This window comes from Sus scrofa, chromosome 10 (assembly GCF_054392235.1).
Source record: "Sus scrofa isolate SSC_HxYL_T2T_F1_AM1 chromosome 10, Sscrofa_HxYL_maternal_Yorkshire_Landrace_v2.0, whole genome shotgun sequence".
In the NCBI taxonomy this organism is placed as follows: domain Eukaryota; kingdom Metazoa; phylum Chordata; class Mammalia; order Artiodactyla; family Suidae; genus Sus; species Sus scrofa.
Window position 1 is genome coordinate 22629071 of NC_139392.1, and position 16571 is coordinate 22645641.

Consider the following 16571-nt stretch of genomic DNA (forward strand, 5'->3'; position numbering starts at 1 on the left):
CTAATCCACTTTCTGTCTTTATTGACTGGACTACAGAAACATTTCATATCAATAGATTCCTACAATATGTGGTTCTTCGTGTCTGGCTTGTTCTCTCTTTTTTTTAAATGGCCGCACATGAAGTTCCCAGGCTAGGGGTCAAATTGGAGTTGTAGCTGCCAGTCTACACGACAGCTACAACAACGTGGGATCCCAGCCTTCTCTGCAACCTACACCACAGCTCACAACGATGCTGCATCCTTAACCCACTGAGCGAGGCCAGGGATCGGCGCTGCATCCTCACGAATGCTAGTTGGGTTCATTACTGCTGAGACACCAGGCACTCCTGCGTCTGGCTTCTTTAACATGTTTTCAAGTTTCATTCATGCGGTAGTTTTAATCAATCCCTCATTCTCTTTTGCCTAAATCAATTACTATTATGCTTCTTGAGAAATGATGACTCTCTACCTTGTCCAGTCTACACTTACTAGTTAACATTTGTCTCTCCTTTGTCAGAAAAGCACTTTAAGAAAATTGCACGGTTCCCTAGCCCTCAAGCCGTTCCCAATCTTAGATCTCTCCTTTCCACTTGAACAAGCAGCACCTTCCGTCTCCGCCTGTCACCCGTAGGCTCCGCCCCCTCCTCCAGGTGCCCCGCCCCTGCCGCTCCAGAGGAGGAAGTGACGCACCGGAAGTGTCCCTGTTCCCCCTTGCAGTGGGGGAAGGACTCAAACCCCAAAGATGGCGGCGGCGTCGGAGGAGCGGATGGCTGAGGAAGGAGGCGGCGGCCACGGCGACGGCGGCTCCTCTTCGGCTATCGGCTGCACCCAGCGACTGCCCCCACCGCCCCCGCCCCAGCTCCCGCAACCGGGATCCCAGGTGCCCCCAGCCCCGGCGCTGGCTCCGGACCAGCTGCCTCAAAACAACACGCTGGTGGCGCTGCCCATCGTAGCCATCGAGAACATCCTCAGCTTCATGTCCTACGACGAAATTAGCCAGCTCCGCCTGGTGAGGCCCCCGCGGGACCCCAGCCGCCCTCTCCGCCGGGCCGAGGTCTGGGGAGGGCTCCAGAGGAAAGAGCGTTCCCGGGGAGGGAGCCCCCAGCGAGCTGCGGCGGGCGCCAGGGTCCCGAGCGTGCCCCTCCTGCCTGCCCCCCAGTCTCTCGGGCCAGTTCGCGAGGCCCGCCCGGATTGCGCCCTGGCTTCGGGCCGGGGGCGACTGCCGGCGTGATCTTGGCCGTGGAGGGCTCGGTGCCCCCCACCCGGAAGCGGGGCCGCGGGCGGGGAGGTAGCGAGAGCTGGGCTTCCCACCTCCGCCAGGCCTGAGCGGGGACACCGGAGGGGGTCTCGCCACCTGCCTTTTGTGTGTCACCTTCCAGCCTCGGGCAGGCGCTGGGAGCCAGAACTCCGAAGTAGGCCAGGTTATCCCAGCCAGGTTTGGCTTGTCTGCGAGAATAACGCATTGTTCCCCCAACCACCCAAGTTGCCTTGTTGCAGAAAATAAAGTCGGTCAGTCCTCCCAAAAGCCGGGAGCGGTTTGGAGGAATTAGAACGCGTCTCCGCAGCCTCAGACCCAGCGCCCTAGTTGACCAATAAAGTAGAGCCTTGAGCAGTTACTATTCCGGCTTTGCCTCGCCCCTGACACTTCGCAGCCAGGGTGAAGCAACTTGCTCCCTGAGACGGCTGTCTTTTTTTCTTGCAGTTCTTTTTCTAACGAGTGCTTCACTCCCACTCGCCAGCTTTAGGAGAGGTTTTAGACCTTAAAATCACAGAGTTCGGTCTATGATTTATGAAAATAATGAATTTGCCTTTGGGATTTTGCTTCACTCCAGAGGTTTGACTGAAGGTTTGATGAATATCTCAGTTCAGTCAGATGTTTTGCTTCCTTTCAGTGAATTTATCTTTAAGTGATAAGGAAATTGAAGGAGGTGGACATTTTGAAATGATTTGCAAACCGATGCCGTGTGGAAGCTAAATCTGTGGTTGAGGTTGTTTTTAGGAGGACAAAGACATATTTCTGAATGTGCTGTGTATAGCATTTTCTTAATAATCAATATGCCATATTTTAGGATTACTCCTTCAGTTTAAAATTGATTATAATTGTATTTTTGAGATAAAAGTGTACTTATTTTTTAAAGAAAGCTTAGACATATTGATTCAAGCCGGCGGGCAATTTTTTTTTCTTGTCAACACAGCCAGTTTGCAGGATGGAAAAATGATTGTAATTTCCAAACCATGTCATCCTAGGATTTCTTGTAGAATCTTAATATTCCTTCAAATTCATGTAAAGGATGATAGGTTTGATCAAAATTTGTGGTGTATATTCATGGTGTCTGGAAATTGGGCATAATTTGATTGAATCGAGGCTTTCAGCCAAACAATGGCTTTGTAAAGCTTGGAATGTTCACAGTGTTGAAAACTGTGGGGTTTTCGTTCATATGTTAGTCATTTTACTTTTTTAAAAAGTAAATACATTTTTAAAGGGGGTAAACCAGCCTATCCTAGGGGACAGAGTTAAAACACATCCTGCAATTTGTTAGTAAACAGCATCTCCTTCAAGTGAAATAATCAGTTGCATTCTTAATTTTAAACACTTACCTATTTTAGCATTTTAAAAATACACATTTGTTGTTTCAAACAAAGATTTTTTTCACAAGTCCCTTATCACCCCTCCATTCCCACCCCCCCCACAGAGATTCAGCTGCCATTTTTACATCTTAAAGATGTTTTTTCCCCCCTGCTTTAGTAATGGGGAGCTATTTATTCCTTTTTTTAACTTAAAATTAATAGATGAATCTTAAATGGATACTCGGGAGAAGGGGGGAATTTGGAACTGTCTTTTGTTTTTAAATTCATTGGTTTGAGATACAGTTCAAGTACCATGAAAGATTCTTGCCACTAGATGTCAGCATTAATTTAATTATGATCTTTTAATGAATTTGGCAGTCTAGAGATGGTGCCTGGTAGGTATTTTACATGCCTTTTCTAATTTAAGTGGCCATCTAATTTATACCTAAAGAATGTATTTGTTTCGTTTGCCAAAAAAATCAGTAGCAGTGTGTATGCTGCTATCCAGCATATACATCATGTAGTTTCTTTTTATTGTTAATAAGTCTTTTTGAGGGGAGTTAAGGTTGGATGTACTTGGAAGAGAGTGATATTAATAAGGAACAGACTTGGTTTCCATAAAGCCACATGTCAGCAATTTGGTGGTTGATGAGCTAGGTTTTGTATTTTCAGGTGTTTCTTTTTTCTTCCTTCCCAGTTTACTTGCCTCATTAGGACTTCAATCTGTTGTTAGCACCTAAATTAGAGGGTAGCTGCACAATCTGTTGTACTTCTCTATATTTTCTTTAAAAGATTTGCTCTAAGTTGAAATTGCTAAAATAATGTTTTCTCATTATTTGTGCACTGTAGTTGATGATAGTCTTTGCTTCCTCTTGCCATGAATAATTGAAATTTGACTCTCTGGGCTAGCCGTTTCCAAGGGACTGTCCAAATGCCTTATTAAATTGGATTTTGTATTATTTTTTCTGCCATTGCTCCAAAAATGTACCCAGAATCTGGAAATCTTGGTTATCCAAAAATAGTTCTTTAAATATTTAACTTTTCCAATGTATTTTAAATTATTTGAACACAACTTTTGGAATGACAAAACATGTACTTTGAGTTGTTTTTCCCGTAAATCACACACGTTTGTGCTGATGCAGCACTAGGCTGTCACCTAGGCCCCCTTGACAGGTATGAGAGTTTTTTAGACAAGTGGCAAAGGTCAAGAATCGAGGTTCTGGGAGTTCCTTTCGTGGCACAGTGGTTAACAAATCTGACTAGGATCCATGAGGATGCGGGTTTGATCCCTGGCCTTGCTCAGTGGGTTGAGGATCCGGTGTTGCCATGAGCCGTGGCATAGGTCACAGATGTGGCTCGGATCCTGCACTGCTGTGGCTGTGGTGTAGGCCAGCGGCTACAGCTTCGATTCCACCCCTAGGCCTGGGAACTTCCATATGCTGCAGGTGTGGCCCTTAAAACAAACAAACAAACAAAAAAAAGTGAGGTCCTTCCCTCATTAGGGAGCAGTTCAAATCAAAGTTAACTTTGAACATATAACTGACTTATGAACACAGTATTCTCACTTGCTGAAAAAATAAGTACGGAAGGCTTTTTAAGAGATGTTTTAGATCTTATCAAACTTTTTTTTTTTTGGCTTTTTGTCTTTTCTCTTTTTAGGGCCTCACCGGAGGCATGTGTAGGTTCCTAGGCTAGGGGTCGAATCAGAGCTATAGCCACCTGCCTATGCCAAAGCCACAGCAATGCAGAATCTGAGTCACATCTGTGACCTATACCACAGTGGGTTCCTCAACCCACTGAGCGAGGCCAGGGATCGAACCCACAACCTCATGGTTCCTAGTGGGATTAGTTTCCGATGTGCCACAACGGGAACTCCATAATCAAATCTTTTTCTTTTTGGTTCTAGTGATGCTCCTATAAATTTAATGGAATCCTATTCATGGTTCAGGACATAAGTTTAACTAAAAGTTAAATCCAGAAGTCGTTATTATCTGGAATGAAATTCTCTAATTGGTAACAAAGTACATAAATATGTGCTTTTTGTTGCAAGATATTTCCCTAGTGCCCTCTAGCTAGTTAAATCTATAGTTAAATCAATTTATAGTTCCTTTCACAACTTTTCTTCAGATGTGTTTGAAAACTTGAGTTAAAGAGAGCATTGAGGAGTTCCTGTTGAGGCACAGCAGAAATGAATCCCACTAGGAACCACGAGGTTGCAGGTTCAGTCCCTGGCCTCGCTCAGTGGGTTACGGATCCGGTGTTGCCCTCAGCTGTGGAGTAGGTTGCAGACATGGCTCGGGTCTGATGTTGCTGTGGCTGTGGCGTTGGCTGGCAGCTGCAGCTCCGATTAGACCCCTAGCCTGGGAGCCTCCATAAAGAGGGTTGATTGGCAGAAAATGTAGGGAAAATGGAAAAGAATTGCTTTTAAGTAGGCAAGCTGTCTTCTTCATATCTCCTTCTCTCTACTAATAGTTCTCAAATATGTTGTCTCAAGACACCTTTACACTCATAAAAGTTGTTGAGGATCCTAAGAGTTTACCTTTGAAAATTCTAGAAAACACAAGCATACACAATGCCTAATTCCATTTGCCGCTATCACGTCATATTGTCTCTAGAAAACTCTGCTGTATCTTATGAGAGAATAGGCAAGAAAATGGCATATAACATCTTGGTTTTATAAAAAGTTTGGCTTCTCAAACTCTTGAAAGGGTCTTGGGAATCCCAGGTGTTCCTAGACCCACACTTTGAGAACCTCTGCTCTATATTAGAGAAAAATACATTCTCTACATTGCTGGGTTTCCTTTTCCCCTGTTTTGTCATCATCAGATTATTGGTTTTATTAAGAGGTACGTAAATATAGGTAAGAAAGTATAGCGTTTTGGGAACACTTCGCTCTTCCTGTAGATTCTCAAAGTAAAGGTGTTCAATCAGTAATCTGTCCACAGTGTCATCATTGAGACAGCATACACGCCTTCCTGAGCACATTTACAAAGCACCAGGATAACACGTGCATAGTAGGAAATACAGGGATGTTGAGGTTTGTCAAGAGAGGCTTCCTCAAGGTAATGAATTTTCATTTAGTAGTAAAGGTGGAAGAACATTCCCAGCAGGAAAAAAAAAATGGCATAAATTTTAATTATCCTAATTGTTTTGCTTGGGCTAATATTAAAATAAATTTATTTTTTCTTTCCAAGTTAATATTTAGGGGGATACTCAGAATTTTAAATTTGTTGTAATGTTACCAACAATTGAGATTAACTTTCTGTCTCTCTCTGTATATGGTGTTATATCTTAAATAATCCATACCAGGTAGATAGATTTTTTTTTTTTTTTAAAGAAAAGTCAAGTATTATAAACGAGGTTTCAAGGTGTGTGTGTGTGTGTTTATGGCCACCTACAGCATCTGGAAGTTCCTGGGCCAGGGATTGAATCTAAGCTGCAGCTGTGGCAATGCCAGATTGTTTTAACCCACTGAACAGGGCTGGGGATCAAACCTGAGTCTCCACAGTGGAGGCTCTGAGTCACTGGAGTCCGATTCTTAACCCAGTGCACCACAGCAGGAATTCCTGAATCCATATTTTCAATAGATAAAGGAAATTAAGAGGAATTCACTGAAAAAGCAAATAGGACTGACTCATTCATTGTTTTTTTGGGCTTTTTTTTTTTTGCTTTTTAGGGCCGCCCTTGTGGCATATGGAGGTTCCCAGGCTAGGGGTTGAATCGGAGCTACAGCTGGTGGCCTACACCACAGCCACAGCAACATCAGATCTGAGCTGTGTCTGACCTACACCACAGCTCAGGGCAACCCCGGATCCTCTTAACCCACTGAGTGAGGCCAGGGATCGAACCTGCATGCTCATAGATGCGAATCAGATTTGTTTCCACTGAGCCATGATTGGAATTCCAATTGTTCATTTTTTAAATGATTGTATCCCTTGTCATTAACTTTTTGCCACATTTGTTGTATCTCTTTTACTTGTATGCTCCTTCACCATTTGAAGGTTAGGTGCAAATGTGATGACGTTTACTCCTAAATATTCTCCTGTGTAATCACAACAGCATCAATTCCAAGGGATTTAATATTATATTTCTCAGTTATCCCCCAAATATTTTTTATAGCTTGGACGGAATATGGAGGCAGTTAACGGTCTTACATCTAATAAAGCATTAGTCTCTTTAATCTAGTACATTCCTCCCACTTTTTCACTGTTTTCATTCTTTCATGACTTTTTGAAGAATCCAGCCCAGATGGCTTGTCAGATGTTCTACAATGCAGATTTGTCTGATTGAAAGCATTATAGAAAGATCTTGGTCTAGCTCCATCTTTCTAAACTTTAGCAGTATGGCAAGAACCCCAACTAATGTTCTTAAAATCCTATGTTGCTTTAGGAAGCCCTACTTTCTGGACTAGAGCCAATAGTTTCTATATCAGTGAAGTATTATTTGAGACTAATCAATTGAGAATAATTAGGATAATCATCTCCATCTGTATAGCTGCAAATCACTAATTAAAAAGAGATTTTTTAATTGAAGTATAGTTGATTTACAATGTGTTAATTTCTGCTGCTCAGCAAAGTGATTCAGATATATATATCTATATAGATATATATAAAAATATGTACACACACACACACCCTCCCTACCTTCTTGGGGGTTGGGCAGAAAAGATGGATTGGGAAGACTGGATTCTTTTTTTTTTTTTTTTTTTTGCCGTTTATTGGGCCGCTCTCGAGGCATATGGAGGTTCCCAGGCTAGGGGTTGAATCAGAGCTGTAGCCACCGGCCTACGCCAGAGCCACAGCAACGAGGGATCCGAGCCTCGTCTGCAACCTACACCACAGCTCACGGCAACGCCGGATCGTCAACCCACTGAGCAAGGCCAGGGATCGAACTCGCCACCTCATGGTTCCTAGTCGGATTCGTTAACCACCGAGCCACGAAGGGAACTCCAAGACTGGATTCTTAATTTTACTTTGGCCCCTGAATAGCTGGATGACCTTGGACAAGTCGTATATGTTCTTAAGGCCTCTGATTTCTCACTGGAAAACAAAAGGATGGCTTCTGATGTCTGAATCCCTTTCAGCTCAAGGATCTAACAAGCAGCCTAGTCTTTGACAGTAGCTTCCTAATTGTAGAAAAACTGCAATTCATTTGAGAACTAGTGAGCACATAAAAAATAGCCATTACAATATTCCCCGGATTCTAAGGTATAAACAGTTTCGTATTTTAGCTTTATTTTCCCCAGGGACATACCTGCAGTATATGAAAGTTCCTGGCCTAGGGGTCAAATCGGAGCTGCAGATGCCAGCCTACACCACAGCCACAGCAAGGCAGGATCTGAGCTGCATCTGCAACCTACTCCACAGCTCATGGCCATGCCAGATCCTTAACGCACTGAGTGAGACCAGGAATCAAACCTGTATCCTCATGGATACTACTTGGGTTCCTAACCTGCTGAGCCACGCTAGGAGCTCCTATTTTGCAGTTTTGAAATGAGAATATGCATCTTTTTCAAATTGCATACATATTTTTGTGGCAGTACTTTTTTTTCCTCAGGAGAGCTTTTAAATTGGTAACATATCTTAAAGTCTCTATAGCGTCATAAAATCGAAGAAGCCCGACATACGGTATTCCAAGGCATCTAAGGCAGATAACTGATAAAGAAATGCTACCAATTATATTGTAGTATATCATATTGTAAGACCATTCTATGTGAAATGTTCAAAGATGAAAAATGTGTCTCACAATCAACTAAGATTTGACATTAAAGATTAAACAAGAAAATTGTGGATTTCACAGATTTATGCCATATGTGTCTTGCATTGTTAAGAAGAGCCATAGTGGCAAAACGAATCAAAAAAGATTTCTAAACATGAAGAAAAATTTTTTATTACCGACCACTTAAGTTAGAAAATGATAAAAGGAATGAACATGGCATTTTAAAGCTTTAAATAATTAAGAAAGGAAAAACCCAAATCTATTTGACTTACTAGAATAGTAAATAACAGGGGCCAAGCTAAATGTCTACATTGTAGATTGATTTATTCCATTAGTTCCCTTGTGTGTGCACTCCGTGTTTCTTGGCTAGATCCTCAGCATGTGGAAATTCCCTAGCCAGGGATTGAACCTGAACCACCAAAGTGACAGTGCTGCATCCTTAACCTGCGGTGCCACAGGAGAACCCCCCCCCCTTTTGTTTTCATAGTGTATATTTTTCCTAATCTCGAAATACACTGACCGGGGAGGGGAGTTCCCTTCGTGGCTCAGTGGTTACCGAACCGGATTAGAATCCATGAGGATGTGGGTTTGATCCCTGGCCTCTAGCTCAATGGGTTAAGGATCCGGCATTGCCATGAGCTGTGGTATAGGTCGCAGACGAGGCTTGGATCCCGCCTTGCTATGGTTGCGGTGTAGGCTGGACCTCTAGCCTGGGAACTTCCATATGTCTCAGGTGCAGCCCTAAAAAGCAAAAAAAAATAAAAATAAAAAAAGTAAAGAAATACACTGATCATTTTTAACATAGTCATCATCTTTGTATGTTAGATTCAGAATTTATTGTACTGCCTTGGGTAAATTGCCAAATTGCTAGGATTTTTGTTTTGTTTTAGCGGCCGGGGGAATGCACTGTCTTCCCTTTGGCCTGGGGAAATAATTAAAATATCCCCAAATTTAGAGCTATACTTTAAATGAGAGAATTTTATTTTGCAATTTAACATGTTATCAGCAGTTTAATTAAACTGTTCACCTTGGGGAAAATTAGTGTATTTCTGTTTTTCAGAGGTCACTTTGCTTCTTTCTGAATCCTAAACAAGAGGTATATGCTCTCTTGTGTCTTTGTTTTTATGCTATGAGTCAGTCAGTGCTTATTGAACATTTATGAAAGGAAGAATACCACATTAAAAACTTTCTTTTCTTACAATATCGACTGATGCTTAAAATCTTTTTGGCTACTGTGGTGCTATTCTAGTTTGTGACCTCCTATTTTCTGATTTGTTTTTAAATTTAAATGTAGTTGATTTATAATACTGTATATGTACAGTGTTGTATTGTAGTTTCAGATGTCCTTTTCTGATTTTTTTACCAGCTTTTAATAATTAAAGTCAGTTGAGGCTCTTATTTACAAGGCTTTATTTTCTTGCCTTTTACTTCTTCATTTGAGGTTCATCTGTAGTGAATTCAACTGTCTGCACTGAAATTTCCAGAACCATATCTTTAGTCCTACATTTCGGTTGCTTACAGAAGATGACCAGTCAACTGTCCCAGTACTCAGTCTTTCTCCAAATGGGTGATCTTTTTCTTTTTAAACTTATTTCTCGTTACTATCTGATTTCCCTCAAAACATGGAAGATTTTATACTTCTCAGCTTTACCTACACATCTGATCTGTCTTCAGAAGTGGTTTGCTTGCTAATGGTTTATTCATTCCAAACTTTGTCCTTTGTGCCATCAGCTCTAACTTAGCAGTCCTTATCCTCTCTCCCTTTAAAGCCTAGTTCAAATCTTGTATCATATGACATCTTCCTTGTTTGACCTTATCTGGTTATTTATTCATATCCTCATCACCTAGTCAGTTGTGTACTCATACTGGTCAGTACTCATATTCAGTTGTGTTTCTAGATTATTAAAAGATACCTAGGGAGTTCCTGCTGTGGCTCAGTGGGTTAAGAACTGAGCTGTAGTATCCATGAAGAGGCGGGTTCGATCCCTGGTCTCTCTCAGTGGGTTAAGGATCTGGCATTGCTGCAAGCTGTAGTGTAGGTCACAGATGTGGCTCAGATCTGATGTTACTGTGGCTGTGGTGTAGGCCTGCAGCTGCAACTCCGATTGGACCTCTAGTCTGGGAACTTCTGTATGCCGCAGATTTGGCCCTAAAAAGAAAAAGAAAAAAAGATACCTAATTTCTAGTATTTTGCTAGATTCAGTGCAGCAAAATTCTAAAATAATAAAACAATTTTCGATGGTATCTAGGAAATTTTATTTTGTAAATAAACATTTTTTCAGTTTTAATTTTTTTAATAATTGATTTATAGCACAGTTTAAGGTGTTCAGAATCATGATTTGACCTCCTCAAGTTTAGGACATGATTACCACAGTGAGTTTAGTTGTATAATTCAACTCAGAAGTTACCAAAGAGATTGTAGAGTCCACAAAGACAAGAAATATTTTTCTACACAATTGTGTTAGAGGGTGTCTCACATCAAGTAGTAACAACAATAAAACTCCCGATTTTTTATTCCCCAGAGGCACCACTTTCAACTCGTTGGGTCGTTTTTTTTTGTTTTGTCTTGTCTGTCTTTTCTAGGACCATACCCATGGCACATGGAGGTTCCCAGGCTAAGGGTGGAATCTGAGCTGTAGCTGCTGGCCTACACCACAGCCACAGCAACCCGGGATCCAAGCCGCATCTGTGACCTACACCACAGCCCATGGCAACGCTGGATCCTTAACCCATTGAGCAAGGCCAGGGATTGAACCGCAACCTCATGGTTCCCAGTTGGATTCGTTAATCATCGAGCCATGACAGGAACTCCGGCTTGTTCTTTTTCTACTCGATAATGTCTGTTCACTTTCCACTGTGAAAAATGAAAGTGTAGCCTGCTTTATTCCTCCTCCTTGTCACACACACAGTCACGAGCTTTTTTCCTTCCTCCATAACATGATAAAAGAATCTTTTTTCCTCACATAAAATTCAGTATCAGTGTTGTTGATGGCAGTGTGATTATGCAGAATTAGGACATGGGTGCTCAAAGTGTGATCCAGAGATCCCAGAGGGGATCCCAAGCTCCTTTCAGGGAGTCTGTAAGATCTAAAGTATGTTCATTACCGTACCAAGATGTTATTTGCATTTTTCACTCTCATTCTTTCACAAGTATACAATGAGTTTTCCAGTAGTTCTGTGACATGTAGTGATGTCATCATACTGATTGCTAATGAAATAGATGTTTGTATATCGTGTCTTCTGGAATTTCCTAAGGTAAAAATACCTCAGTAGATTAATGCAGAAGAAGCAGATATGAAAATTTACCTGTGTTCTATTAAACCATACACCCAAAGAGATTCGTAAAAATGTAATTCATTAAATACTTTTAGAAACAGTCATGTTAATACATATTGGGTTTATTATTGTTATTTTTTCAGTAGACACTGAGCAAATGTTGATAACTTATTTAGTTAAAAATAGATTCTACCATATTTTAAGATATAATTTGTTAGAATTACTCTTCGAGTCAGTTTTCATTTACTTTGAAATTGAAATGTTTTCCCTTCTTTTCGTTTGGCATACTATGATTTAGGAAGTAGCTAGTGTTTAATATTAGAGCATCAAAACCTTCATTAGTATCAACCCAGTTTCCCGGAATTTTTGTTTCTGTAATTTTAGGAGAAAGCAAACTTGTATCAAGAGTTTCGTCAGGAGTTCCCATCGCGGCGCAGTGGTTAACGAATCCGACTAGGAACCATGAGGTTGCGGGTTCGGTCCCTGCCCTTGCTCAGTGGGTTAACGATCTGGCGTTGCCGTGAGCTGTGGTGTAGGTTGCAGACGCGGCTCGGATCCCATGTTGCTGTGGCTCTGGCGTAGGCCGGTGGCTACAGCTCCGATTCGATCCCTAGCCTGGGAACCTCCATATGCCGCAGGAGCGGCCCAAGAAATAGCAAAAAAAAAAAAAAAAAAAAAAGAGTTTCATCAGTATTTCATTTCAGCAAGTATTTGTGAAGTGTTTGTGTTTGCATATATGAGAGAGAGAAAGAAGCATAAGACCACAGCCCCTGCCTAGTTGACTTAGCCTTGATAGAGATTTATCTCAGTAATATCCCCATGTTGTATTTTCAGTATCCACACTTACACAGTAAGAATTAACGTTCAGGTTGGTGATATTGAGTCACTGCAAAATTCTCAGAGAACAAAGAACAAACATTTTGTGTAGGAGATTTCATTACAATAAGAAAGATGGGGCCATCTCAGAATTATAGGAGTATATAAAGCAAAGTTTTCCAATTACTACTAAGTTAAACAAAATTTACTTAACATAGTTTTTATATAGCACTTTATAGTTTAGCAAGTGATTTAGCCTGTGTTATTTCATTTCCCCCTAATGATATCCCTTTATATAAGATCCTGTGCATGTTTTACAGATGTCTGATTCAGGCTTTCAAATGGAAGCTGACTTGCTCAAGGATGTGTAAAGGTTGGACTCAAATTGAGGTGTTCTGACTTCTGATCCTGTGCTTTCACTGTTTAAAGACACCTTGTTTTTGGAGTTCCCGTCGTGGCACAGCAGAAACAAATCAGACTAGGAACCATGAGGTTGCAGATTCGATCCCTGGCCTCGCTCAGTGGGTTAAGGATCTGGTGTTGAGTGTGAGCTGTGGTGTAGGTCACAGATGTGGCTCAGATCTGGCGTTGCTGTGGCTGTGGTGTAGGCTGGCAGCTGTAGCTCCGATTAGACCCCTAGCCTGGGAACCTCCATATGCCACGGGTACACCCCAAAAAAGACCAAAAAAAAAAAAAAAAGACACCTTATTTTTAAAGCATTCAAAGTAGGGATTCTCCTATACATTTTGGAGGTCATGACTGTATCTAGTATAGGCCTTGGCCATCATAAACTGTCATAGTTAACTCAAATTACTAGAAAGTAATTTAAAATTCTCACTCTGGCCATAGATCTTATAAACTTTGCGAGGGGTTAGACTCAAGTTTGAATATGTATTTTTGGCTAAAGAAGAATTTTCTTGTTTCAAACCATTAAAAACTCAAATATGTTGTTTTACTGATCTTCAGGACTAGTCTCTGACCATAATAGTGGGGATGCACTAAGAACATTCAACAAATAGCTACAGTAAAAGAGTAAGGTATTTCTTGCCTACACATAGTTCTAATTTGTAAATACAGTATTGCAAATTACAGTGAGGGCTTCACCCACATATACTGACTCAAAGATTCAGATAGCAAACTGGGGAACAATTCTAGCACAGAGAACTTTCAGCCATCAGTTATGAGTCTTAAGTTAATTTTTATCCGTTTGGTTTTTACTTTTTAAAAATTCTTTCTCCTCTCTTCCCATAGGTTTGTAAAAGAATGGACTTGGTCTGCCAGAGAATGTTGAATCAGGGATTTCTAAAAGTGGAGAGGTACCATAATCTATGTCAGAAACAAGTTAAAGCACAACTCCCTAGGTATGTTACCATTAGCAGTGATGGTCATTTACAGGTGGAATTGTGATTACAGTTGGGGATTTGGATCTTGAGATTTTGGGTTTTTTTAATCTCAGTAAGGATTTACATGTTAAATAGTTTCTAAGTTTTTGTAGCAAAGGGTACACAGATCACAATAAATGATTTTACTCTTAGTCTGTTCACTGTCACCATATCTGTTCAACATTGTAGTTCAAGCCAGGGGATTTAGGCAAGAAAATTAAGGAAAAGGCATTCAGATTGAAAAGGAAGAAGTAAAAACTCTCTTCACAGATGACGTGATCTTGTGTGTGCATGATATTATGTATGATAAGCTGATTAATTACTAATGCTAATTAAATGAGTTTGGCAGGGATATCAGATTCAAGATCACTATACAAAAATCAATTGTTTAATTCTATGTGCTAGCAATAAACAGTTCAAAAATGAAGTTTGGGCAATTCCATTTACAATAGCATTGAAAAGAATAAAATACTTAGTGAAATATATAACAAAAGTATGATACTTAGTACATTAAAAACATTGTTGAAAGAAACTAAAGATGACTTAAATAAATGGAATGGCATTCTATGTTATGGATTAGAAGGTTTCATATTAAAATGGCAACACTCCCCAAATTGATAGATACATTCAGTGCAACCCCATCAAAATCCTCTGTCTTTTTGCAAAAATTGACAAGCCAGTCCTGTAATTCTTATGGAAATGCAGAAGACTCACAATAATCAAAATAGTCTTGAGAAGTTCCTATTGCGGCTCATTGGAAATGAATCCGAGTAGTAACCACGAGGTTGCAGGTTTGATCCTTGGCCTTGCTCAGTGGGTTAAGGATCTGGAGTTGCTGCGAGCTGTGATGTAGGCTGCAGACACAGTTCTGATCTTGTGTTGCTGTGGCTGTGGTGCAGCCCGGCAGCTGTAGCTCCAATTTGACCCCTAGCCTGGGAACCTCCATATGCCAGGGGTGCAGCACTGAAAAAAGCAAAAAAAAAAAAAAAGTCTTGAAAAAATTGGAAGACTACCACTTCCCAATTTCAAAACTTACTGCAAAGCTACAGTAAGAAAACTGTGGTAGTGGCATAAAACTAGACATATAGCTCAATGGAATAGAATTGAAAGTCTAGAAAATGAACCCTTACATTTTTAGTACATTGATTTTCAAGAAGAATGCCAAGACAATTCAATGGGAAAGAAAACTGTTTTCAACAAGTGATGCTGGGACAAAAGAATGACGTTGGACACCTTTCTTAAACCATATACAAAAATTAACTCACAATGAATCATACACTTAAGTGTAAATGTCAGTGCTGTACTGTAAAACCCTGAGAAGAAAACTTAGTTATAAACTTTCATGAATTTGGGAGTTCCTGCTGTGATGCAGTAGATTAAGAATCCAGCTGAAGTAGCTCAGGTTGCTATGAAGGTGAGAGTTCAATCCCCAGCCTGGTGCAGGGGGTTAAAGGATCTGGTGTTGCCACAGCTGTGGCATAGGTTGCAGCTGCAGCTTGGATTCATTTCCTGGCCCAGGAACTTCCATATGCCACAGTGCAGCCATAAACATAAAAACCAAAAAAAAAATCTTCATGAGGAGTTCTTGTCATGGCTCAGTGGAAACAAATCTGACTAGTATCCATGAGGACAGAGGTTCGACCCTGGCCTCGCTCAGTGGGTTAAGGATCTGGTGTTGCCGTGAGCTGTGGTGTAGGTTGCAGACATGACTCGGATCTGGTGTTGCTGTGGCATAGGCCAGCGGCTACAGCTCCAGTTTGACCCCTAGCCTCGAACCTCTCTATGCCATGGGTGTAGCCCTAAAAAGACCAAAAAAAAAAACTTCATGAACTTGGATCAGGCAGTGTTTTTTTTTTATTAGATAAACCACCAGAATCACAAATAGCAAAAGAAAAAAGTAGACAAGCCAGAATTCAAAGTTTAAAATTTCTGGGCCTCAAAGGACACTATCCAGAAAAATGAAGATAACCTGCAGAATGGGAGAAAACATTTGCAGCTCATATATCTGTTAAGGGACTTATGTCCAGATTGTATTAGGAACTCTTACAACTCAACAGTAAAAAGATGAGTAACTCCAATTTGAAGGTGGGCAAAAGATTTGGTAGAAATTTCTCCTAAGAAGATATACTAAGGAGTTCCTGTTGGGGATCAGCAGGTTAGGAGCCATGAGGATGTGGGTTTGATCCCTGGCCTCACTCCTTGGGTTAAGGATCCTGTGTTGCCATGGCTGTGTTGTAGGCCAGCAGCTGCAGCTCTTGTTCCGCCCCCTAGCCTGGGAACTTGCATATGCTGCAGGTGCAGCACTAAAAAATAAAAATAAAAAAAACAAGAAGATATACTAAAAAGACAACAAGCACATTTAGTCATCAGGATATTGCAAAGGAAAATAGTATAAATACTATGGGATACCACTTCACATTCGCTAGGATGGAGGACTAGCATGTTTTGAAAGGCAAGTATAGGGAAGCCTGTGGACAAATTGGAACTTTCGTATACGACTAGTGGGATTATAAAATGGTATAGCCACTTTAGAAAACAGTTTCTCTAAAAGGTAAACACAGAGTGAGCAAATGACCCAGCAGTTTCACTCCTAGGTATATACCCAGGAGAAATGGAAGTATGTCTTCACAAAAACTTGTTTACAAATACTCACAGTGGCATTAATCATCATAGCCCAGAAGTAAAAACAACCCAAAAGTCTCTATCAGCAGATGAATGGATAATCAAAATCCTGGTATGTCCATGTGATAGAATATTATTTACTAATGAAAAGGAATGGAGAACTCCTAAGACGTTGCAACATGGATGAACCTTGAGGACTATGCCAAGGGAA

The 16571-nt window shown here is 40.9% G+C and overlaps 1 protein-coding gene across 3 annotated transcripts in view; it reads left to right on the top strand.

Moving 5' to 3' along the window:
- The first annotated feature begins 691 nt into the window (after positions 1–691).
- Positions 692–16571, top strand: part of FBXO28 (F-box protein 28) — a 32736-nt gene continuing 16856 nt past the window's right edge. For all 3 annotated transcript variants that reach the window (XM_003130584.7, XM_084979357.1, XM_084979356.1), the window contains exons 1-2: positions 692–987; positions 13608–13717. In XM_003130584.7, the coding sequence (XP_003130632.3) occupies positions 721–987; positions 13608–13717 (377 nt within the window). In that variant the 5' untranslated portion in view covers positions 692–720. The remainder of the gene's footprint in view (positions 988–13607; positions 13718–16571) is intronic.